At 39.9% G+C, this 24,220-nt stretch overlaps 1 protein-coding gene across 3 annotated transcripts in view; it reads right to left on the minus strand.

Moving 5' to 3' along the window:
- POLQ (DNA polymerase theta) overlaps positions 1-24,220 on the minus strand; it is a 60,759-nt gene that overhangs the window by 26,418 nt on the left and 10,121 nt on the right. For 2 of the 3 annotated variants that reach the window (XM_021549058.3, XM_085572328.1), the window contains exons 5-18: positions 24,108-24,216; positions 21,273-21,492; positions 19,255-19,399; positions 19,011-19,157; positions 17,762-17,974; positions 13,076-13,218; positions 11,616-11,820; positions 10,948-11,090; positions 8,392-8,585; positions 7,951-8,075; positions 6,293-6,536; positions 2,420-5,481; positions 1,288-1,431; positions 484-680 (exon numbers count right to left, since the gene is read on the minus strand). In XM_021549058.3, coding sequence (XP_021404733.3) covers positions 484-680; positions 1,288-1,431; positions 2,420-5,481; positions 6,293-6,536; positions 7,951-8,075; positions 8,392-8,585; positions 10,948-11,090; positions 11,616-11,820; positions 13,076-13,218; positions 17,762-17,974; positions 19,011-19,157; positions 19,255-19,399; positions 21,273-21,492; positions 24,108-24,216 — 5,291 coding nt within the window. Of the gene's footprint in view, positions 1-483; positions 681-1,287; positions 1,432-2,419; positions 5,482-6,292; positions 6,537-7,950; positions 8,076-8,391; positions 8,586-10,947; positions 11,091-11,615; positions 11,821-13,075; positions 13,219-15,437; positions 16,607-17,761; positions 17,975-19,010; positions 19,158-19,254; positions 19,400-21,272; positions 21,493-24,107; positions 24,217-24,220 lie in introns of those variants that run through there. The other variant, XM_085572336.1, reaches the window with a different exon arrangement.

A 24,220-nucleotide genomic window follows, 5' to 3' on the forward strand; every position in this document is an offset into this window, starting at 1 on the left:
CTTTGAAATTCCATGTAAATTTTCTTTTGTTTTGAGAAAATAGGGGTAGCAAAGTGGTCTGTATGCATAGTGGGTAAATCTTTTGTTTATAAAGTCTTCTGCTCTCAGAAGAAATAATCTGACCAGAAGCACTTGTGACATTACAGTTCCAGGCTTCTTACTGCAACAAAACAGAAATTAAGTCCTGTCCACTGGGACTGGGGAGAGATTTATCTTCATTTCCCCTTCCAAGTAAGGTATGAAATAACAATGTGCTAACCTCTGAAACTCTTTGTTTGTTTTTCTTGCAAGCACCATGAACGTCCATAGCAAAGCAAATGTCCTTAAAATACTCTTCTAGATTGCCCACTGAAAGAAAATTTCACTAAACTTCCTGACAGATTCATACTAAAATAACAGAAGTACCAGAAGGTACTCCTGTTGTTCCACTGTTGTGTTTAAACCAGTAGTTCAACCCAAGAGAAATTTCTTAATCCTGCAAACCTTCGGGTCCTCAAAATTTCCTTCCAAGGAGATGCCACAAGCCATCAGCAGAGTTTTGTAGTGCTGGATGAAGTCATACATGATCAGTGAACGCTCCTTCTTGGTCTTCTTCTGCAGGTACAGCTGCAGATGGTTCAGTCTCTCTGTCACAGGTAGGCTTTGGTCCAGAGGTGGGGGTGCCAAACTCAGACTGATTTCTATGGCAGGAAATACAAGCAAAAATCATCTTTTAATCCATTACATGGTAAAAAAGACAAGAGAAAAATCTTGAATGTAGCCACCTAAAGCACAAAAGCTACAGCTGAACTATGAACAAACAATGCATCTATAGCACTATTACATAATTCATCAAACCAGACTAGGCTCCCAAAAGCAAAATGCTGTGTCTGTACTAACAAACAAAGGACAGCCAGGAATCAAACTCTAGTCACAAGGTCACTTAGCACAGATTGGGCTATGTTCAGCATTTGAGTGCTAGATTTGTTCTGGAGAGCAAAAATTGGAAGAGATTGAAAGGGAAAAGCAAGTTAAATAAAGAGAACTTGGGAGTGAGCAAATGTTTTAGCCATATGCATGCTCACAGTCCAGTGTCTGAGCCAATTACCTGTCCTTATTATACAGTACTAAAGATGTATCCACAGCAACCTGTCCAAGGCTGTTTAACACCTAAGACTGCTAGATTACTCCACCACACAACTGAGCTGGGGTTGGGACAATCACAGCACTTCCAAGAAACTTACCTGCTGAAGGAACTATTTTGAGATGCAGTATCAAATAACAGAGCAGAGTCATCTGCTCACTTACCAGTCTGGTCTTGGGTCTGCTGCAAAGAAATATAATAGGCATCTTTTCCACCCCAACACACTGCCAGTCCAACCACCAAGATGTCTTCGCATCCTTGGACAGGAAATCCATCATCTTTAACTTGCAACCGCTGAGGAGAACTCACTAGAGAAATAATTTCAAGTTACTATTATAAAATGGCATCCATAAATACAGATGATTTGGGATCCTGAAAATACATACAGTTGAGCCTAAAATTGAATATTATCAAGTCTCAGTAAAGCAAAGGAGCTGTGTGTTTGTAGAGGATGGAGAGTTGGTATCAAGCATCTCCTTGATAGGGTGATAGTAATATTTTTGGTGATAGTAATGAAGTGTTAGCAGCTTGTTGGTATGTGAGAGCATCTGAATATTCTTCTGTGACTGCCTCCAAACCAAGGTTACATATTTTCAAATATTTTCAAAATGTAAACTTGGTTGAATATAAGCACGTGCAAAATTCAGTACAGTCTCTGGTTGTTGCAATATTGCTTCTTCTTTTCCCCCACAGATGTACTCATATGCTACAGTTTGCTGCTGCTTTTTAAACATATTCTTCCTTTAAAATGACAAGATTAAGCAGTTAGATTCTTTGCTGTCACATTGCCATAACAACAGCAACATTTCAACATTTCTTAACTATCAAAATAGATTTTTGACAGGCAAATGTGAAATGCTTTTTAGAGTATAAGGAAGAAATACACTTCTATCTCAGCTCTTGAAGAGGTTGCTAGAAAAGGCCAGAATTTGGAAGGGATGCTTTATGTGTGGCTTAATCTGAACAGGAGGAAAACCTTATTTACTTTGAGGGTGGCAGAACACTGGAGCAGATTGCCCACAGAGGGTGTGGAATCTCCTTCCCTAGAGATGTTCAAAAGCTGTCTGCACATGATCCTGTGCACCCTGCTCTACATGAACCAGCTTTAGCAGGAGGGTGGACTAGATAATCTCCAGAGGACCTTTCCAATCCCAAACATTCCATGACTCTGTTATATCATATTTTATATTATATTTTCCTCTTTTTTTTTGCGTATTTTTTCCTTCTGTAGGCCTGCTTTAAGCTGAAGATACCACATGCTGTTCACAAAATAATGCACTGGAACGAGAAACTGACCTTTTTTGAATTTGCCACCAATCGTTGATTTGGGAGACAAAAGGCACTTTGTTCTTTCACATGCCACTGAGATGGAGAATCTGCTTTTCTCCTTCCATTCTGCAACAAAAGTCTGGAAAAGCGCTTTGTCGCTTGCTACATCAATAATAGTGAAACTTTCGGCACTTAAGGGAACAAATGGAAAAACATCCTGAGACAGCTGCAGTGAAAAGCCTTGGTCTACGGTGGAATCATCTTTTATCTCATCTGTCTCCGTTGGGTCTAGACACTCAAGATTGTCCTGGACTGTTTTTACCTGCTGCTCTGCATTGCCCTCACTATTCCACTGTAGCTGAATTGTCTGCCCTTCCTTCTTGCAGGTGACTTGTCCCTTTCTTGCAGATTTCACAGGGAGAGAAACAGAACTTTTTGGAAAAAGCTCTTTGGGAGGTGTTGGAGGAATAAACCCATTATTACTATCTAATGCAGGACAGGATGTTCTGCTGCTTCCCTTGAGCTGAAGAGTTATGCCATCTGTTTTCTGAAGATCCAAGTTTTCCATTTTGTTTTCTTTAACCTTGAAAGAGCTTTTCAAATCCTGGCAAGTGGGCAAAGGTTCTGGCTCACAACAGTCCAATTCAAAAACTGGATCTGGCTCTTGACTAACAGTAGGAGCAGCTAAGTCTCCTTTCAAACCAGAACTTGCTGAAGCTGTTTCAATGCCTGAGAGGCTAGGCCATTTGTCCAACACATCCTGCAATCCTGGGCTTAGTTCAAACGAGCATTCAGTCCACACCACTGGATGGGGGTTCTTCTCAAAAGCTTGGTGGCTTCTCTGGAGCTTTTCACCTTGATGTCCTACTAAGTGCTTTGGTCTGGGGTCATTGTTATATGTGACTAAATTTCTTAATCCTGACTGACCTTGAAATGTAGAAGGAATGTCTTTCAGAAAAGATGGGGAGTTTCCATGGTCTAAAACTTCTGCTATTACATCGGAGGATGCTAAAGACACATTGTTACACTGTGCAGGATTCTCATGTTCTTTCTGATTGTCACTGACATCAAATTTATTCTCAACAGGCCTTGGATTCTGCAAAACACCATCTGGAGGAAGCAAAGCCACAGGGTCCTTTCCATCGGCTTCCATGATGTGAACAGCTGAAAGGTCACTGACATTACTGAAGCTCTCATCAAACAGCAAGCTATTGCTCATGTTTAGGCTTGTTTCAGGGACAGGCTGGCATTCTACTTGTACAACTTGTTCCCTACCAAAATGGGAGTCTGCTTTATTCAGGTCTTTAGACACATTTTCCCCTTTCACTGAATTTTGGGTCTGGTAATCTTGTAGAAAACTGTGTAGCTGTGAGTCAGTCATCGAGAAATCGCTTTCTTTAAGGCAAGGTGCAGGTTCTATTTTCTTCACTACAGGCTGTAAATTAAGGCCTTCAGACTCCAAAACTTTATTACTACAGTGATGAGTTGTGCTTTTTGTAATGTCATTTGTCGTGATAAGACTTGGGAAGCTCAGTTTCCTAACTGTTGCAGCCAGCCTCTTATCAGTATCATTCTCAGTCCATAAACTGCTTCGTTTTTCTGGTATTTCCTGCTGTGGTATTGCTGCCAGCTCTGAACCTTGTATCCCCTGCTGTCCTGTGATTCCAGCTGCTCCCTCCTGTTTTATTATCATCTCAGTTTGAGTATCCAACTGGATGCTGTCTTCAAAGTCTCTAGAGTCAGAAAACAGATGAGAGGCTGGATCATTCTGAACACCATCTGCATTGCAAACACCTCTGGATTTTACTAAAGACCCTTTCAGAAAATCTTTAGGATGACTGTTGCCATTCTGCATTGTTCCAGCTTGTAACAATATTCCATTGGGCTTTTTACTCCCATTTTTGCCAGCATTCTGAATCTGAATATCGCAGGTTTTCTCTTCACCAGGACAAAAATGCTTATCAATCCTCACCTCGGCAAAGCTTGCATCTGTTTGAGTTTTATTCCTTTTATTCTGCTTAATATCAGTTTTGTCAGTTCTCTGTGTCCTAGCACTATCGGGTATTCCTCTACTTCCCACAATACTGTGTGTCTCCACACTGGTGTGTGAAGTAACCTTCAGCATAACAGGTGCCTGAAAACCTGCTCTACCCTTAGGCATGCCTTCATTAGTGGTGGAAGGCTCTGTAAATAATCCTTCCATTTCATCTTTCTTCCTAATCTTAACTTCTCCCATCTGTAAAGAACTTATGCCTTTATAAGTTACAGAATCTGTTTCCATAAGTTCCTTATTATTTTGGTTTGAAACAGAATTACCTGTAGAGATGGTGGTGCAGGAAACAGGCACATTTTGTATGTCTATGCAAAGCTTATTTGAATCTTCAAGAAGTGACCCCTGCAATTTTGAAGTGGTATTTTTGTTCCTAGTCCGATTTAAATGTGTATCTGTGCTTTTAATCAATCTAGAGGCTGAAGACTTTGTTCTCAATGTTGGTGTTTTTCCCTGTTCAGTAAGATGCTCTTGGATTGCTGCTCTGGAATCCGTCTTGGCTTTGACCAGAGAAATTTCTTCTATGTTTTCATTTCCTTTGCACACATTTGGCCGTTTTCTAGCACTGTACACGAGATCACCCTCGCCTTCCTCTGCTCGAGCCTGTTTCCTGCCCAGGACTTCACTCTCAAATACAGAGCTTTCTGTGCTACTGCTCAGTCGCCTTTTACATCCCTTTTTAATATTTGATAAGTTTCCAATCTGAGAACCAAGGCCATTACAGTGTTGAACTCTGCACCCTTTTTTGTTTAACACCCTTGAAGACTCAGCAGACTCCTCTCCACCTGATCTATGCAGTCTGTCTTCCAGTTCTGACTCACTGCTGATCACAGAGGATGTATCAGTCTCAAGAAAAGACTCTGGGTTCCACTGCACTCCCATCAGTGCCAAATCCTGCTGCAGAAGTCTCCTGGCTTCCTCCACAATGACAGAGGCTGCTTCCCTTTCAGTGAAGCCCTTCATTCCAGCCATCCAGATGCTGCGCACGGCCCGGCGCTCCTCTGCTGCCTCCTCATCCTCATCCACAGCCCTACGAACACTGTGGGGCAGGTAACAGACACATGTAAACATCCATGCAGAACATAACAAACAACACAAGGAGCTGGCACTATTCTCTTCTGTTCCCATGCCAACTGTCTTCACAGCTTCCTTTACAGAAGCACTCTTCCTAAAATATAATGCACTTGATGGGAAATAACTTAATTGGAAATAACTATTTCTAAATATGAATAGATGTTGATGAAAGATATTACTGGCTGCATACCCCAAAAGCGTTTCCAGATTTCTCTGTTCAAATGTACCCTAGATGAGTCCCAATTCCCAGCTAAGGCAAGATGCAGGTCTCAATGAATTATCCTCCATGCACTGTTTTCCAAAGTAAGGAAACTTCAAGAGCATGAACCAGACAGGTAGCATGGCACAGTCCAACAGGTACTTGATCAAGGAAACTTTTTACTGCACTAACATATAAATCACAAGAGAATCCCAAAAGATAATCAGTAATAAATCATCAACTACGTTGAACATAACGGTGAAGCTGCCTTTTAGAGGCAGCAAAAATTCACCAGAAAGCACTGACAATTTACCCAGAACTAAACAGTGCATTGAAAAGAGCAATAAGAAAAAAATTTAGGTGTCAAAACCTTGGTTTGTAAATACAAGGTGCTTCTATTAATCAGAATAATCACGGAAAAACTGTGATCACTCGGAGACACCTACAAGTTATGTCTAATTAATTAATATTTGACACAAAGTTCTGAAGGGTTGCCACATTTTATTGCAAGTTTCATCCTGTAGCCCTTCACCTTACAAACTCCTTTACTTGACTTCTGGACTTCCTGATTTCTCACCTTTTAAATGGCACCGAGTTCTTCAGAGCAGCTGCCACGTCGCCAGGACTGGCTTTAGCGAGATCAGCCACGGTGACAAAGCCAGCGCTGTAAAGTGTCCTGGCACGCTGGGCGTTCAGCAGAGACACTCGGACCAGGTCACAGAGCTCCCTGTGCACCCCAAAACTGAGGCGGCTCTGGAACTGAGAGAGCAACAGCTCCATGTTGTGCCAGCCCAGTCGATTACAGAAAACTGTTACCATGCCTGGAACACAAAAGTTATATTAATGTCTGAACTTCAGCTCCAGTTATACTAAGGTGAATTCACTCCCCACCCCCCAATCTGAATCAGCACTCACTTTGCATTTCTCACCTTCTGATTATTTACAGAAACTAACTCATGTTTATCACAACTGTGAGTAGGAGCTAGTCTTGCAGAACTCAATCTGCAATTAACTAGTTAATCAGCGAGGCAGAAATTCTGAATGACACTGTTTTTTTCAAAGATGCTAATATTGAAAGTTTGAAGCACATGCATATCTTGAAACAAGAGTCCTATGAAACAATCATACTGAAAAAAAAGGCAAAGGAAAAAGTAGAGATGAGAGTCATTAAGGGAAGCCACGGATCTTTGCAGAAATCCAGCACTGACATCCATAAAAGTAGATCTTGGCCTGCAGGATTTCAGTTACTGAGAGCATTATAGGAGGTAGCAAATCCTATTATAAAGGTTACAACTGCAGTCCTCAGTGCATGGGAGAAGGAAAAGAGCACAGAAAAGAGAGTTTCTTACTCAGATTGCATCCACAGACTATGAAAACCATCCCTCACTAATTTTACAGTGATTATAGAATACAGCTTTTATCATATACCTAAACTCTATGTCATATCAATAGTTCATTTTACTTCCCAGATTATTCCTGTGACAACTATTAACACTGGAAATACAGAATTATGAAACTCCTACAAAGTTATTTATACTAAAAAATTATTTATACTACCAGAATTAAATTAAACTACTCTGCATCAGTTGGTGTGACCTTTTCATTTTGGGGCTTTGACTCATGCTACAGCCCACACGGAGGGTTTTGCAAGTCGAGCTAAAACTGTCTTAAAAGCTGAAAACCCACTTATAGAGTAATGAAGGATTTAGGCAACAGAAAAAAATATCTCAGTCACTGGTGGGCTGTTACTTCTACTCCCACACAGCCTTCTTAGGGAAGTTAAAGGCAGCACTCTGTTTTGAAAACTTAACCTTATGCCTTTTGGCCAATTAATTTTGCATTCAGAATAAAGCCATGTCCCATCTTAGAGGCTCCAAACTTTACTCAATGCTGAAAAGTATTCTTTCCTCATAGAGCAAAGCTTTAAAAGGGACTTGCACTAATTTCCATTCTTAGTATTGAACAAGCTATGGAGCTGTTCCTGCATGGCACACAGCTGATTTCCACAGACCTCAGCAGCTGCACCCTGCTTGATTCCCCTCAGCTGGTCCCCTTCCCACTGCACACTCTGAGGTTCCACAGCAGGGGCAACCACAGATTAAGCTATAAGTGGTTTCACAAGGCTGTTTGCTGTTAGTACCACACTGTGGCTATTTTAGCCCCAAATGGGGAAGAACAAAAAAAAACAAACAGACTAGCCTAAGATTCTTGGGGTATTTTTCTCAGACAACTCACCTGCATAAGTGGCAGCAGATTGCTGCAAGGATTGAAGCTGACCACGACTACAGCCATATTTCTTGGTCATATCTTGTAAAGGAACCTCACTGATTAAATCCAGAAGGGCAAGGCTGGTGAAAAACCTGTTGATGAAGTACGTGAAGAAACAAAATGGTCATCTGGGGCACATTACTGTACACGGCAAAATGTGCTGTGATACATAGAACGGAACAGTACTACACTATAGCACACAAAAGAAACAGACAGATGGCTTCCAAAAACATCAGCACAAACATCTTGTGCCTCCAGTGTTCTCAGACCAGAACAGACTGGTCCAGGTTCTCTGACCTATCAACTCACTCATAAAAAGAGTCAGTTCCTGAAAAAAGACAGAGCCTGTGCATTACAAATGTTATAGTCTCTAATCTCTGCACTTTCACACCCACATTCTGTGGTTACCTTTTGTGGATGGCCATTTGTCTGTGCTGTTTCTCTGTTTTAGCTGTGATTTTGCCCTTCACAGAGCGAGCTAGAAAGCCTTCTTCAATCCCCACCAGTTCAGCCACACGTTTCATTGAGGCAGGCAACTTCCCCCATAAGCAGAAAAACTGGTACCAATCAATTGTGGTCCACTCCTCATACACCGGGGTGACCTAAAAAAATAACACAATGCAAAAAAAATTGTTTTAGAGAAATAAACAGAACTAAACAGAGTTTTGGGTAAACAAAACTACAGCCTAGAGAATGTGGTTAGAGCATCCTACGCACTACGTAAAGGCACTGAGTCACAGGCGTGCACCATGAAGAAAGCAAAAGCTCTTCTAATCCAGTTTCTTTAATACTTGTACTGATGAGATCTGACTCACAGGGGTACTCCAATGATTAAACCATTTCGAATCTTTGTCAGATTAGTCTTTAAATCCAAGCCACTAAACAATTTTTAAGCTGTATCTTGTCCTTTAAGAAAACAAAATTGTATTCTTTGTTTAACATAATTTACATATATCTATCAACTTTTTAAAACCATGAGTAACCACACTAACCACTACCACAGCATCTGATAAAGCAGGAAGGACACAGATTTTGCCAGTATTTGCTGAAGCATTCATTTACCTGGAGTACAAAAAAATCTCAACTTTTATTAACACTCACAAAAAGCCCTCCAGAATTTTTTTAAATGTTGTTTAGACATAAAACCAATTCTGTTAATGTTTAGTCAGCTCAGAGTCAGTTCCTCTATGAGAAGACAAAAAGTCTTCATACCTTTATCAATACAAAGCAAGATTAATTATTTTGAAAGAACTAAGAGTTGCTTGGCACAAATGTTAAATGGCACAGAATACGAGATGTCTATGTGGCTGTAAATCATCCATGCCTCTTCTTCTGCTGAGAAGAACAAGTTATTAAGATGGGGGTTTTTCTTTTGTTGTTTATTGGGCTTTTGTTGTGATTTGGTTTTTTTCTTTAAAGAAAACTATTTTCCTAGTCTAGAAAATTCTTATTTGTTTTAATCAACTTCCCTAGAATACAAGGGCTTGGAATTCAGTCTCATATTTGTACAAGTAAAAAATGCAAGCTTAAAAGAATTAAAAAGCATTTTAACAGATAAAATCCCTGTAGCCCACAAGCTACACATGAAGAACAATACTTAAGAAAACTAAAAAAGCAACAGAATTAAATAAACCTTTGGCCTTGAAAATGAACAGACTTGCAAGACAGTGTTTTGAGTAGCTTAACAGAAGAGACTCTCAAGAACATTTTGTTCAATGGTGTATGATTTAAAATAACCTTAGACAAGCTGCTGCAATTAAAAAGTACAGCATAAAAAACATTATGCTATCACTGCCTCTACCCCAGAAGAGGAAAAAAATTCATCCTTTTTTTCCTGTTTTGGACATGCAAACAGGGAAAAATTCACTGATGCATAACACAAAGGAGTTCATTTTACCTGGCAGAAATAGAATAAAATACAATGTGGTCCTCTAAAACAAAGCAATGAGTAAATATGGGACAGCAGTAGATCCAAAAAAAATCTGTCAGTGTTAGCCCATTACTGGGTTATTGAATTCACCAAGCAGAGACAAGTACCCTCAGACTCTTGCCTGCTCCTCTCTCCCAGCTCAACAAGCTTTGTGACTGCAAGCACATTCCTCTTGAAGTGAACTTTCTTTTCAGACAAGACTCCCAAATTCTGCCTTTGATTTATCATCCTGGTAAAAAGAATACACCTTACCCTTAAAGAAGGCTAAAGCTGAGTGTCAGATTTCAGCATGATGGGCCCCTGGCAGCCATGAATCCCAAGTTGTTCAGTGCAACTCCATCTGGTTTCCTCATTAAGCTTCACAAGTTCATGGCTTCCTCTCCCAAGGTCTTAAATAGCAGTGCTTGGCTTTTCAACTGTATGTGCTCATAAATCTTGACACACTCTGAGACACTTTTCCCTTATAAGATTTACCACACTCCTTCCTTTAGCCCTGGCAGCCTCACCGGGCAAGTAAACTAAATCAGGGATGAATTTCACTGTAACTGAATCAAAGAAAGGCCCAGCCATAGAAAGAAATTAGTGTGATTCTCTGAGTTTTTTTGGAAGCAAAACAGATACTAAAAGCCCAACATTTTTTCTGTGCCTCCAAAAGTAATATGAAATTAAGCCTGCTGATCCCAAACACACATACAAAAATTAATTTGTTTCATCAACTTCCAAGTGTCTCAGAAAAATTACCATTATTTTATGCTCAAAACTTATTAAGTTCTGAAATCTTAGTAAGTCAAGGGTGACAACAATGGAGTTAAATGGCATGCAGCACCTGCCTACACAATAGACACTATGGTAACACACTCATTCTGAAGAACCTGCTATTTAGAAACTACTTCATGAAGGATAAACCAAGCAAAGCACAGAAAAACCCAAACCTGTGTCCTTGGAGCCATCAGGAACTTTGCATTGTGCTGTCTCCCCTTAGCTTTGGGAGTAGAAAATACAAGAAAATACAAGACACAGAATGAGGAACCTACCAAATAGACAATATGCAGATCATTCTCCAGAACAAAGCTTTTCATTGCTCGCTGCAGGTCAGCAAAGATTTCCAGAGCTTCGGTTGGTGAAAGAGAAGAGGAAAGAGTAGCTGAGCCAAGATGTGTTGGGTGATAAACCTTTGCTGTTAAAAAAATATATATTACACAGAGAAACATTTAAGTGTAAGTTTATAATAATTTTCAGCTTGCACTGGATTTCAGAGATTTCTAACTTTTCACAGCTGATTTTTCAATAAGAAATAGTCTATGTCTCCATTCTGAAGACAGAAAAATGGAAACAATAACAGGCTTAGCCTGGTTTATGGCTAAACTTTTCTCTTTAGAAAGACAAAATTTACAGTCTGCAGTTAATATGCACCAAAACTGTGGTTAAAGTTGGCTTTCTTTAAAGATATTTTGGGAATTTTTAGACTACGACACATCAGTCTTAGAGGTGATGTGCAAGTGATGTGATGCGCCTTCCAAGAACATGCGGATGCAAAATATGTTAAAACAGGTGTAAAGATACCTTCCAGAAGGCTAGAATATTCCTGATACACAATTCTTTAAAATAAAATTTTTAAAAATGCAGGGAAGTCCTTACTATTAATTTACATTTAACATCTACTTCATTAGCAAATCAAAAGTGGGAGAAACACCAACTTTACCTTTCACATCATTGCCAGAGTCCACAACCTGAATGAATTCATTTTCCAGCAGCCATGCCACACAAGCCTCAATAGGTCCAGCCTGAGCCTTGTCTTGCTCTTTCCCATATTCCCACTTGCTTTCTTTCAAGCTGGATGCAAGCAGAGTGCAAGAGGCATAGGTCTGCACATCCTCTGGAGTGTTGGCTACTCCCCCCACTATGATCTGTTGAAGAAAACTACCTGTTCATATTGCCAGATGCAGTAGGACAGAACATCAGATCAGAGAATCAAAGAGAGCGATCCATCATCTCAGTTTTAAAGAAGCATTCTCCCAGAGAGGGAAGTATGAGGCAAAGCAACAGCCGACTTTTTAAAAGTTTTTAAAATACTTTCTTGGCAAGAAGTCAATCATCCTGGGTAGAAGTAAGAGGACTAAGCTATGGAAAAGAATTATTAACAAAATCTTATTTTGAAAGTGAACATACACATAGCAGCAATTTAGATTTGAGACTAGCCTGAGGCATTTTTCTTAGCCAACAGTGTGAAATATTAATGTTAGAACACAAGCTGCAAATTTGTGAATACACAAAGCAAACCATGAAAGTGGAGTTCTTAGAAGGCTATTCAGCATACTGAAGGTTTCCTCTTAATAAGTGTGATTTCTATACTCCACCATTGCTTTCCTGATTGAGAGTGATTTTGTTCACCTTGAATTTTGGTTTTGCTTTAAAGGATAGCTCTTATGTAGAAAAATACATTTAGAAATTCCATTGGTCTGCTAAAATTCAAAATCTGTGGAAGTATGACCAAGTTCTAACCATCACAAAAGTTTTCAAAAGACAGTATAGCAAACAAATTCTATCTAAAGAGTCCTGTATCTAATCCAAGTTCAAGCCCAAAAGTAGCTTTGGACAAGGACATAAGCTCACCTAGGTGAAATAAAATCCTTTTGGTCCTTTTTACTCCTATAGGAACCCTACAGAGGAGGGAGCAAATTGGATGCCACTCCTGTTTTCTTACCAAAAATGCATTCACAAAATTGCAATCATTTCTGTGCAGAAGAGGTAGGTAATTTGAGGGGGTAAATAAGAGACCCTGCCAGGTTCCACAAATGTCATTATGGCCCAATTCAGCCTACAAAGCCGCTAGGCTCAGTAATTTACAAACATCCTCCAGCTAAGAATGTCAGGTCACACGCAAAGTTTAACAACTACACTTAGTTCTGCCTGCTGCTCGAGTACATCTAAACACAATAGCAAAATTTCTTTGAGTGTGCTCACATCCCAATCTGCAGCAAGCAGAGAAACATCCTAGACAAAATGCTGAATACCGAAGCAAGCTGGCAGAGCCAAATAAATGACAGGGTTGACAAAGGAGGAAACACATGAAAAAGAAGTGCACAGAAAACATTTGGTGGTGTCACAGAAGAAACCATCCTAAGGGTCCAAGCACAATTCTAATCCCTGAGGGTCCCATACCTCTAGAATTGCTCTTTTCATGCTAGAAGCAACACCTTCCCCTTCTCTTCTCAGCAAGCAGCTGCAAACAGGCTTGAGTGATCCCTGAAGCAGAGCAGCACCTTTTGATCTCTCTGAGGGCTTGCAGACTAAAATGCTCTCGCCTATTGGAGAAGTAAAGAAAAACAAAACAAATACAAAAACAATGACTTTACTACTGCATTTTAGCACTGTAACAGCTGCACACAGTTCACCAAGGACATACTACTGGAATGGGAAACCATAAATATTTTTTTAAAAGCTGAGTAACAAAAGAAGAGAAAAAAATGTGCAACCTTAAACAGTGCATGTGAATTGCTGTGGAAGAACTGCACAGATGCAGAGTACAACAAAACTAAGGCAGAGCCAGCTTCAAAGTTACATTAAGCTAGTCTGGGTCTTGCCAAGTCATCTAAGGAGATTCCACAGCCTCTCCATGCATCTTCTTTGCTGCTGAACCACTCTTGCTTCTTGTTCTGGAGTTGACTGGAACTGTAATATACAGTGGCAACAAGTTGACTTTTTCATTACATTAATAAGCTGAAAAAATTCTCAAAAGTAAGAAAACATAAAAGCTGCACAGTATTTTGACAGTTTATATTGTCAACCAGCTTTCACACCAAAAATAATTAATTCAGAAATCCAAAATGACTGATCTAAGTAACTATGCATCCTCTGTACTTTCATAGATACATTTATGTACACATACACATATGTATCCTGCATGGTTTCCACTAGAAGTACATCTCAATATATCCTACAGTAAAATTCTCTGTCAGACATTGTTCAGTTAATCTCTAACTACTGAAACTCTGTGAGAGACAAAAAAGGTCCCAGAGCCACAAAAGAAAAATTAAAATAGTGGGTGAATTCCTTTAATGAGCTCATAGTACTGAGGCAAGGGGGTTAGAAATTAAAAGGTGATTGATTAAGGATAGCTGTTTAATCATGTATGTTGTTTGACATCTGCTGTGCTTGCAAAGACAGGATGCCTGTGAGGATGGGATGAGAGAATGCAAGGATATTTTGATAAGGAAGGAGCTGCTTCCCAAAGCAGGAGGGAAAGAGTGCCAGACTCGCAACGCTGTTGAGATAAGAAAGACTCCTCGGACCCCCAAAAAAGCCTAGACCAGCCTTGCAGTTTGAACTGCAACCAAGAGACCAGGGAGCAGGCGCAAGGAGACAAGGTGAGTTCACCCCGAGGAAGACATTGGAAAGCTCCTTTGCTTCCTCCGGTGCAACCACCAGAGCACTGCACGAGCGCAGAGGACTGATAAACCAACCTTAAACCAAACAGGGCTGGGTGGGGCTAGGAAATGAATAGGCTTGGATGTGTTTCGAAACTCGACGCACACGTAACATTTCAGGAAATAAAGAGAGGGTTAAGTCCTTCGGAAAGCGCGCGTCTTCGGAGGAGTTATCCCCGACGCACCTCAGTGCTGAACAAACACACCTACTTGGCAACTTTTACCAGTTGTGGAGTTTTTCCCTGTATCAGTACAGCTTAACCATGGAAAACACAGTGGTCACATAAAGGATATTTTTTCCACAAAGCTATTAGAGAGAAATTGAATCACTGGGAGACCTTAGCTAGTTGCAAGCTTTGCCAGCTGGCACAGGATAAACGAATTATGGATAGGACATGTTTGCCTTTGACTAAGAGGAGAACACTGGTTTTGGATTAGCTGTACATTAAATATCATGACAGATTTATGATAACTTGGTAAGATTTAAATGCATGTGGTCTGGACACAAGGTAATTTTGGTAGTGGGTATCTTAGTATGATCCTAGGAATGTTAACTTAGCATAAGATTGTAGCTGTGGAAATGCTACAGTAATTAGCAAATCCAGAAGTAATGAAAACACAAGTGCACTTAAATTTAATAAACAGAATAAATAAATGCAGTGTAGGCAAGTAACGAAATACAGCTTAAACATAATTACGTAAATTAACTACAGGATGAAATGATGTTCAGAGGATGTGTCTTCAATTTTTTTAATCCTGCCAGGTGACAATTTTGAAATCAGTTGATCACATACTTTTGACAGAACTGTGGAGTAGGTAAGATAAACTGCCTGTAAAGCATTGTTTTGTGAAAGAAAAGCTTATCTTTATTTTAGCAATAAAGAACATCTATTCATTTAGTATTTGAGTTCTGACGTGACCTGAAATTTCCTCTGAAAACTTCATTTTGACTCTGTCCTGGTTTAGGGCAAATTTGGGAGAGACCCCCACAGCCCCTCCCCTACCTGGTTCAGGAAGAATTTCCTCGGAAAGAAGTGGAAAAAAAGCTGTTTATTTAACAGGCAAAGCACTCCCCAACACAAAAAAATGAACAATACCAGATGACAAAACTCTTTCACTGTTCTGAAGAGATGACAAATTCAGAAAGTTTCTCCCGGGAGTGGTCGCTCTGTTATTGGTCCCTCCAGCTCTGCGAATGGCTGCTGCAGGCTACAAAGAGCAAACTCTTGGTGTTTTCCAGGTCCCAGTCTGGAGCAGGTTCAAATGGTTCCAAGAAAAGGGAAAGACAGACAGCCCAGGGAAAATTTGGACTGCCAAGCTAAACTAACTAACAAGCAAAAGCAGGAGCAGGAGCAAGAGCAAAAGCAGAAGCAAGAGCAAGAGCAAGAGCAAAAGCAAAAGTAAAAGCAGGAGCAAGAGCAAAAGCAAAAGTAAAAGCAAAAGCAGGAACAAGAGCAAAAGCAAAAGCAGGAGCAAGAGCAAAAGTAAAAGCAGGAGCAGGAGCAGCACTATGTACTGCTGTCTGTGTCCAGCAGACTGTGGGGGAATGAGAAGGCTGAAAACAAAACAAAACTTCGCTTTTCAGAGCCAGTCTTGAAGGCACAGAACATAATACCCAGCATAAACAGGACATACGACTGGGGATACAAGCATCATAACGTCACCCTAGGACACTCTTTCAGAGTGATGTATCTAAAAGAAAATCTAACAGAAGATGGGTATCCACTTAGCTCTACATTATCTGACAGTTTTACAAGAGTTGTGGGATATTCTTTCCCAAGATGCCACTGATAATACAAAACTAATAATTGCAATCTAGTAAACAATAAATTAAAAAAAAAAATGAATTGAGCTGTTTCAATATCCATTATTGAACATTTCACATACCAGAGGAGGTCCAGGTTAGCATCAGACTAGACAAACACCAGAAGACTCTGGATATCTAGGCAAAAGACTCCATTCAAACTAAAAAAAGCTAAACTAAATTCTAGGTTTTATTCAGCTTTACCTATTTCTCCTTGGGAAAATGGTAGTATTGATGAATGCAAAAAGAAACACATTTCACTCTCCAAATAATATTTTTACATTTCCATCAATTCAATAAAAATAAATTAAAAAACCAGAATGTAAGACAATCCAAAACTACATTGCTGGGAGAGGAGGAGGAATTCAACCCAACAGCATCTCTCTTCTGTCTGTCAGCTAAATTTCATATCCACATTATGATTAACTTTTTCCAGCTGAAGTTGCTGTCCTCCAGTCTCCCTACTCTGTGACAGAGTAGCAGCTGGCAACATAGCTTTATGTTCTTATCCAAAAGACTCTGTGAAGTGGAAAAAAATGGTACATTCATGAAGCTCATCAGCATAAAATCAACTGCTTACACATCAGAACTGTCACATCAGAACTGTCAAAAGGGGTACTAATTATTGTAACTTGAAGGAGAAAAAGAAGAAACTTCAAGGAATAATGTAATTTTACACCTGCCTGCTACAGTCAAATGAGAAAGTCTGGAAAATTTCAAAATCCAGCCTGCAGCTGCCCTTTCCTTGAACGCACAGGGAGAGCTTGCGGAGATATAGGTCGCAAAATGCTCTGTTGCTATGCTACTCAGGCAAAAATAGAAAGCTAAATGTAAGAACAGCCTGCTTACACAGGGCTCCAGCAAGCACCAATCAAACAATCAGGAGGGCAAATCTCACTTCCTGCATCTGTTGAACTTCTTCTTTTCTACCATGTTTATACTTGTGTAATGTGGCTTTTTGCAAACATCATCTACAAAGATAAATTTCCATTGCAAATTAAAATAACAGGCAGGATTATTTTGTCGAACATCAATCAGTGCCTCTGTATGCAAGAAGGTGCCATATTATCTGTGAACTACTGTTCATATTTCCTGGTCTCTGTCTCATTACTACTTTCAAGATCCATAAAATTGATGGTTAAGTTTAATAAATCTAAATCATAATTTCAGACATTGCAGAAGTTTGTCAAATTAGGATTGTAGACTTTACATGCATTTCTTACATTTTAGGCCCAACTGATGAAAGTTTACTGCAATTTTTCTCACTGAAACACTAAACACTTTAGTCAGCTGACCATGGATCACAAAATTAAGGCAAATTAACAACACAGCCTTAGAAGCTAACAAGAATTCAAAGGCAAAAATAGCCTGTTCCTGAAGTAACTGACATATAAATACCAAAGTCAGTCTCAGGCAGTGAAAACAATCCCCTGGGAATTACAACTTTTACTCCATTAATACCAAACAAATTAATACCGAACAAATTCATCTTGATGAACCTAATCACACAGCGTACCGAAGGAATTCATCATGATTAGTCGCTAATTGCGAAGTACTGCCCTGGATTTAATCAGGTTAACACCGCTCTGACAGAATGCCAATAAAGACTCTGCTTACCCTCTGTGTCTACCCCTTTCCTGCCAGCCCTTCCAGCCATCTGCTTGTAGGTGAGGATGTCCAGCAGCCGGCCAGCGAAGGTGGGCGTGCGGATGATGACGCGGCGCGCGGGCAGGTTCACTCCCGACGAGAGCGTGGAGGTGGCGGCCAGCACTCGGATCAGGCCCTGCCGAAAGGCTCCCTCAATGATGTCCCGCTCGTCGAAAGTCAGACCTGAGGAGACGTGGCTTTTAGTGACCCTTGTGATGGTGAGACTGAATGTAAGAGCTGAAAATACTGCTGTCCAGCAAGGCAAGAACAAACATAATGGACATCCACCAGTCAGTGTTAGGAACCAGACTTGCAACACTATCTTAGTTAACTTCTGACTGGTAAATTAAGCAAAATTTCACCATTAAGTTTTTATTATTCAGCTGACAGTGAGATACTAGCTTTTGTAAGGTGCTTGTACATGTTGTAGCAAGATGAACTATTTACTGCATATTTACAAGCACTGCAAGTAAATACATGAAGAAATAAAATTAAAAATGAACAAACAGTAGGGAACTAGGACTTACTCATCTGCCATCCTGACCATGGACTCCTTCTTCATTACTCTCATTACAGGTCTAGTATGTATCTTTCTACATTACCTTCAAGGCTTCAGGCCAATTTTATAAGAAATACAGATTCTATAAGCATTTGGAATTATTCCTCCTACATAATCAATGCCATAGCTACTGTTGTCTCTCCCAGTCAGTCTTTTCTCTCAGTGAATCAACAGGTGACATGCTCTATTACCCACCTAAGTAAGAAATAAAAAAATCCAAGCAGAAGTGTTCACAACACATGCTCCTTTTATTTTTATTGTTATACTGCCTCTATTTACCCAATTGTTTCGATAGTAAGCTGAGGAAAATTGCTCTGAAATACTCTGGCTGCTTCAGGAACAACTTGAAAATGCTAGAGCTGTAAATCACTTAAGTTTTCAGGCATTTCACAAATAAAAGACCAGATAAGTTGTATTCCAAAAGTTGCTGTTATCCAACATAACAGAGAGAAGATTTAGCAAAACAATTTGTGAATTAAAATCTTCGACCACAAAAAAAGAATTTCAAATTTGCCTGTAACTGTGGAATTCTCAAAGCTTATTTAGTCATAAGCTACAAAACACTTAAAAAAGCAACTAGTAAATTGCTAATACCTGCAGTAAAAAGAACCCATATGACTTAACCATTACTGAATTCAAGACCAAGATATTCAGGAATACCTGCATGATGGAATGCCACCCCGTATGGCAAAGTACGCTGGAGCACAGAGTCCAGGCCTGAAATGGAACGCTTTAATTGATCCAGGACCTCATCAATCCCTTCTCTGTCCACAACAACTGGGGCAAGGGCTGAGTTTTTTGCAGAACCTTAAGAAAGAAAGTATTTTTATAGTTTCTACTAAAATTCATTTTCATTAAAGGCACTGTGCATACTGTAGTCTTCTATTAAGTACTTTTCTCTTACTCTCAGTTTGTTGTAAACCGTAGAACTCCCTGGCAATGATGTCTGCCAGCTTCTCACACCAGTTCTTGGATGGACAGAAGAGCAGGACTGAATGGCCACCACAAACAGTCTCATAACACAGGCTCACAATATGGTCTTCATCTCCCTGAATTGAGATAAAATATTTTCAGTGCACTCTCAGATTGAATGAGGTCTCAGATTAAATGCTGTCTTTCTGTATCGAAGTAGAATTCTTCTACTTCCAGTCAGAAAGAGAAGCAAACACAGAACATGGAGGACTGTTATCTTAGTTTCTGTCTTGCTTTATGAAGTCCAAGCACTAGTATGACCACGTTGTTGAGGGCAGTTCTAGACCTACCCATGAATACATGTTATGTTTTACATCTAGCTTTGAGAAATCTTTTTCTGAATGAAGGCCACAAAGTGCACAAATAAATCACTGCAACCTCCACATCACAGCTAACAGCAGTGGGGAAGAACTAGGAAGAGCCCCAAAGGAAAATCCCTCTACTTTACCCAGGGAACATTTGTTAACTTGGATGTCTGAACTAAAAGCATGGCAGGTAGCAGTCTAAGCATCCCAGTAAGAGGCATTCAGCAAGCGCTGCTGACCAAAGACTGCAGGTATTCAGAGCACAGTGGAAAGCTTTTAGGGATACTTATACAGATGTTCATGCAAAAACCTGCTGTTTACAGCTTGCTTTTTTGCTTTTAAGATCTTAAGAGAGTCCCTGCAATTGATCTGTTATGCTTGGCTATGCCAGATTCTCTTGTAGCAAGCAGGCCAAAGGAGGAAGAGAAAAATGTAGGCGTACAGCAAGAAATAAAAAGCACTAAAATGCAAATGAAAACAGGGGAGCAATGGCAGGAACTTCTCCACAAGGAATCAGCCAAATTCAGCTGAAGTGGTGAAGTCATCAAGTTCCCTTTTATTGGTTCAGTCTGAGGCACAGAAGTCTGAAGGTCTAGTGATACATTTCAAGCTCAAGATCCCCCAGTCTTATAAAATAAGACAACTCCTTTAAACCATTGAGTCATAAGCCTAGTTTAGTTCTTTCTCTGGCTTAATTTAGTAACTATCCAAAGCAACTGTCTCAAAAATATCCAAATGCAACATCACCTTCTCAATATGACCACGTAAAAGCTAACTTCCAAATGTTCTAGTGGAAAAACATTTCTTTTTGTTTCCAGGATACATTTTCTTTGCTTTGCCACCATGCTACCGACAAGAGAATGTCTGTGCACAACAAGAACGGAGTGCAAAACACTGTAAAATATTGTTGCTGTTCAGCCCATAGTGTCCAACTACTACACTAGTATCATACAGAGCAGTTGAAACAGCTGGAGACAGAATTCACCCTTCAAAGACTCCACAGGAAAGGACCTACAAGTAGAGAGCTCAAATTTCTCACTTGTACCCATTTGGTTCTTTAAAATCATTATAGTATGTTACTCCTAATTTTCCATATCCTTTTCAAGTGTGCAAAAGGACTAACTACTGATAACAGATTCAGAAGAATTGGAATCTTCTAATCAGTGTCAAAATTAGATCATTTAGCAGTTTAACATAAGGAAGTTCAACACCAGATTTTAATACAAATACTTTCTCCCAGTTATGAATGCAAATTCCTTAGCCTATGCAGGAAATACTTACCTGCATTTATGAAAGGGAAGTAGATTTCCAGACACAAGATAGAGTAGTGGGTAAGGGGAGAATCAAACTCTTTATACCTATCAAGTACTCAAACAACATAACTGCAAAGTCAACTTTGTCTTCAAGTCAGGTTCAAAAATCTTCAATACCTTAATGAGTCTGTATTTTGGGGTTTTTTTATTTAAGTCAGGAGAGCACAAAAATACCAATTTTATTCTCAGTTTGAGCATGAATCTATGAAGTAAACAATGAAGTTGTGAATGTCGTCTATTTAAAAATTAACAAAAACATACCAGGAGCTGTCTGTTTAACTTCAGCACTGCCACAGGCATTATCCCAAAGCCACTGCTCAGAGTTTTGTTACCTTCAGTTGCAGCTTGGGCTGAAATTCTCTCACTAAATTCATGGAGGAGTCATATATGTTGCTGCCAATTTTCACCCACTCCTTGAGGGGCACAGGGCGGAAATCTGTACAGTAGAGCTCTGCATCTAACCATGAGGCCAGGAGCCCCAGGTTAGGGAGGGTAGCACTCATGCCTACTATCTGTATCCCACCAAAACCAGGACTGGTGCTCTTTGTGTGTCTGGAAGTGGTTAAAAGAAAATAAAAGTTAGTGACAACACAGGCTACTGTTGTGGAAAATGGAATTCAGAAAAAACAACTCGATCTAATTCTTTCCATCCTCTCAAGTGCAAAGCTAATTTTTCAGCTTCTTGACAAAGAAAGAAGCCATATTCTACTCTTAGAAAACATGTCAGGTTATGCACTGATAACAAGATAAATCAGCTTTTAATCAATTTGAACCTAAACCTTTACCTTCTTTAGGTAGTTAACAGCTATAAATTGACTGCATATTTGGAGAGACTGAAAACAAATACAAAGATCAACTAGTTCCTTGCCACTAACAAAATCATGGAAATAAAGGAATGGCTCAATCTCCCCTGCAATCTTTCTAAGCTTATATACCTTAATTAAAACACTTCTGTTTGTCTCTATTTCAGGACAAATAATATTAGACTAATGTCTTCCTAGATGTGGGAACCAAAGCCCTAAGTCCAGCAAAGAAGCAAGTAGCTTCTGTTCCTAAAATGCTGAACAGCGGTTTTCACTAAAGACAGTGAGAAGTAATGGACTCCTAACAACACAAACTGTTAATTTAGATACCCAAATTTAGGTTCTAATTCAGGCTTTTGCCTGGGTAGGGCATAATAAAATGTTTTTTTAATGCGTCTAAGCTTGTGTTTGAAAAGTACTCATTTGCATTGCACGGAGCCACAAATCAAGACTTTAAAAAATAAAAAGATCTGACAAATCACTGTGAGCTCAGAAATAAGCTGAATCTTCTTAGAAGACCCTGGTAATCCTGGCAAAGACAAGACAGAGAAAACAGGATTACCCAGAACCTGTAGTATAAAAGGCCAGTCACTGATGAGACAGAAATAAGCAAGTTGAGAAGAGGCAGACACTCTGTTATCCAAGCTCTTTAAGCATATGCTAGTACAGCTTCACCATCAAGGTTACAGATTTTTGTCCCTACAGGAACTTTGGACCTTTTCCTCCCTAAGGCAACTATTGACCTCCAAGGATTAAAAAAGTTCTAGCTCTACAGTACAGTATGTGACTAATGAAGAAAAAAATCTGCTGCAGAATTTTGGCTGAGTTTGGAAAAGCCTCGTGGAGAAACATGGACACCCACACAGCCAATGGCCATCTGAGAACATTTTCTTGCTGTGAAGACACAGCTTGTACTTCAGTGGGACAGGCACTGATCATTCTGGCCAGACTGGACAGTGTTTAAAGACTTTATATAAGTGCATTAAATAACAGAGAGGAAAAAAAAAATCAAAAAAAAACAGACTTAGAAGGACATTTAAGAGAAAACTTGGTTTTCAGCTCCAGGAATACAGTAGATTCCAAAATAAAATTAGCAGCCACTTCCTTCATGTCAGGAAGTGGTACAGGGTACCACTGTCACCTGATCCTGACAGAGAGATAGAGAATCTGCATGGTGAAGGACGAAACACTGTGTCTTCCCAGGAACATTCCTTGATGCACCTATACTTTTTTTCTCCTGGCAAGTTTTTTCTCCTTCCTGCTTCCTCAATGCAAGGGAGTAAAGCAGAGGGTGAGCCTGCACCTGTGCTGCAGCTACCTGATAAACTAAGAGAAAAGGAGTGGCAAAGTCACTCACACTGCTCCGAAGTGTACTGGCTTCCAGGATTTATGGGGAGAATATGAGAAGTCAGATGTGATTAAACCAAGAACACTGCTGGCTCCTGGAAATCATGATGGGCAATACTGAGTAAAACGTGCAATGGAGAGACAGTGTAGAAATGGCAGCTCCCCCAGAACTAGATGGTCTCTGCTTAACCCAGCACTGGTACAACTCACAAGACAAGAAGCAGCAGAGAAAACTGACAAAATCTGACTTTCTGTGCTAAGGAAACAGTTGATTTTGACTCTTCTCTAGGCACCACCAATAAAGATTAAGACAGTTACACCACCTCCTCCATTTCCTTTTTTCTCTGTTTGGGCACTATGGAGCAGCTGGACAGTTTGGTGTTGAGGATCTAGATACTGAATTCTTAAAATCTTCCAGAGGTCTTCTCAAACATCTTATCTATTCCCCAGAGTCAAATCGATTCTGCTAAAGGCAAGAAAACATGCAACCACTAGGCTATCACATGTTAGGAGCAAAAGTAGAGCTCACCCTGAGCAGTGCTAACTAAGCAGAATGATGACATATCCTCTAAGCCTTCTGATCAATTCACCATGCACAAGGTAACAGCCTGCCCACTCTTCCATCACACCAGAGCATTCCAGTAGGATAATTACACCACTCCATGAAGCACTGAAAAATTAGGCAGGGCAAATCTGCTAGCAAATCTGTTTATAAAAAATCCAAAGTTAAAAAAAAAATAGGCTAAAGAAGTAAATGAAAGCTTTAGCCTTCCTTCTTTTCCTGAGGGGATAAATCCCATGGTAGCACACAAATTGAAAACCACGTGGAAAAGAGGGTTTAAATATAATGGCAGGCTCCTGAAAAGTGCTATGATAAGATCTTAATAAACAAAATAGTCTAGGTCATTGCTCTCATAAAACCCTTGGAGCTAACCCAAGTTTGCATTCACACAGAGAACAAATATTTAGAGTCATCAATTATTTAGCATTAAAAGACAAACATCTCAGTCTACTCACCCTTTTGCTACCTTCTCTGTAACATATCTCACTTTGGTCAGGAGGAGTTCCAGCAGATATCCTCGATGAGAGTCTCCCAACATGTGCAACTCATCCACAACCACCACTCCTGA

This window comes from Lonchura striata, chromosome 1 (genome assembly GCF_050655825.1).
Source record: "Lonchura striata isolate lonStrDom1 chromosome 1, ASM5065582v1, whole genome shotgun sequence".
Taxonomy (NCBI): Eukaryota; Metazoa; Chordata; class Aves; order Passeriformes; family Estrildidae; genus Lonchura; species Lonchura striata.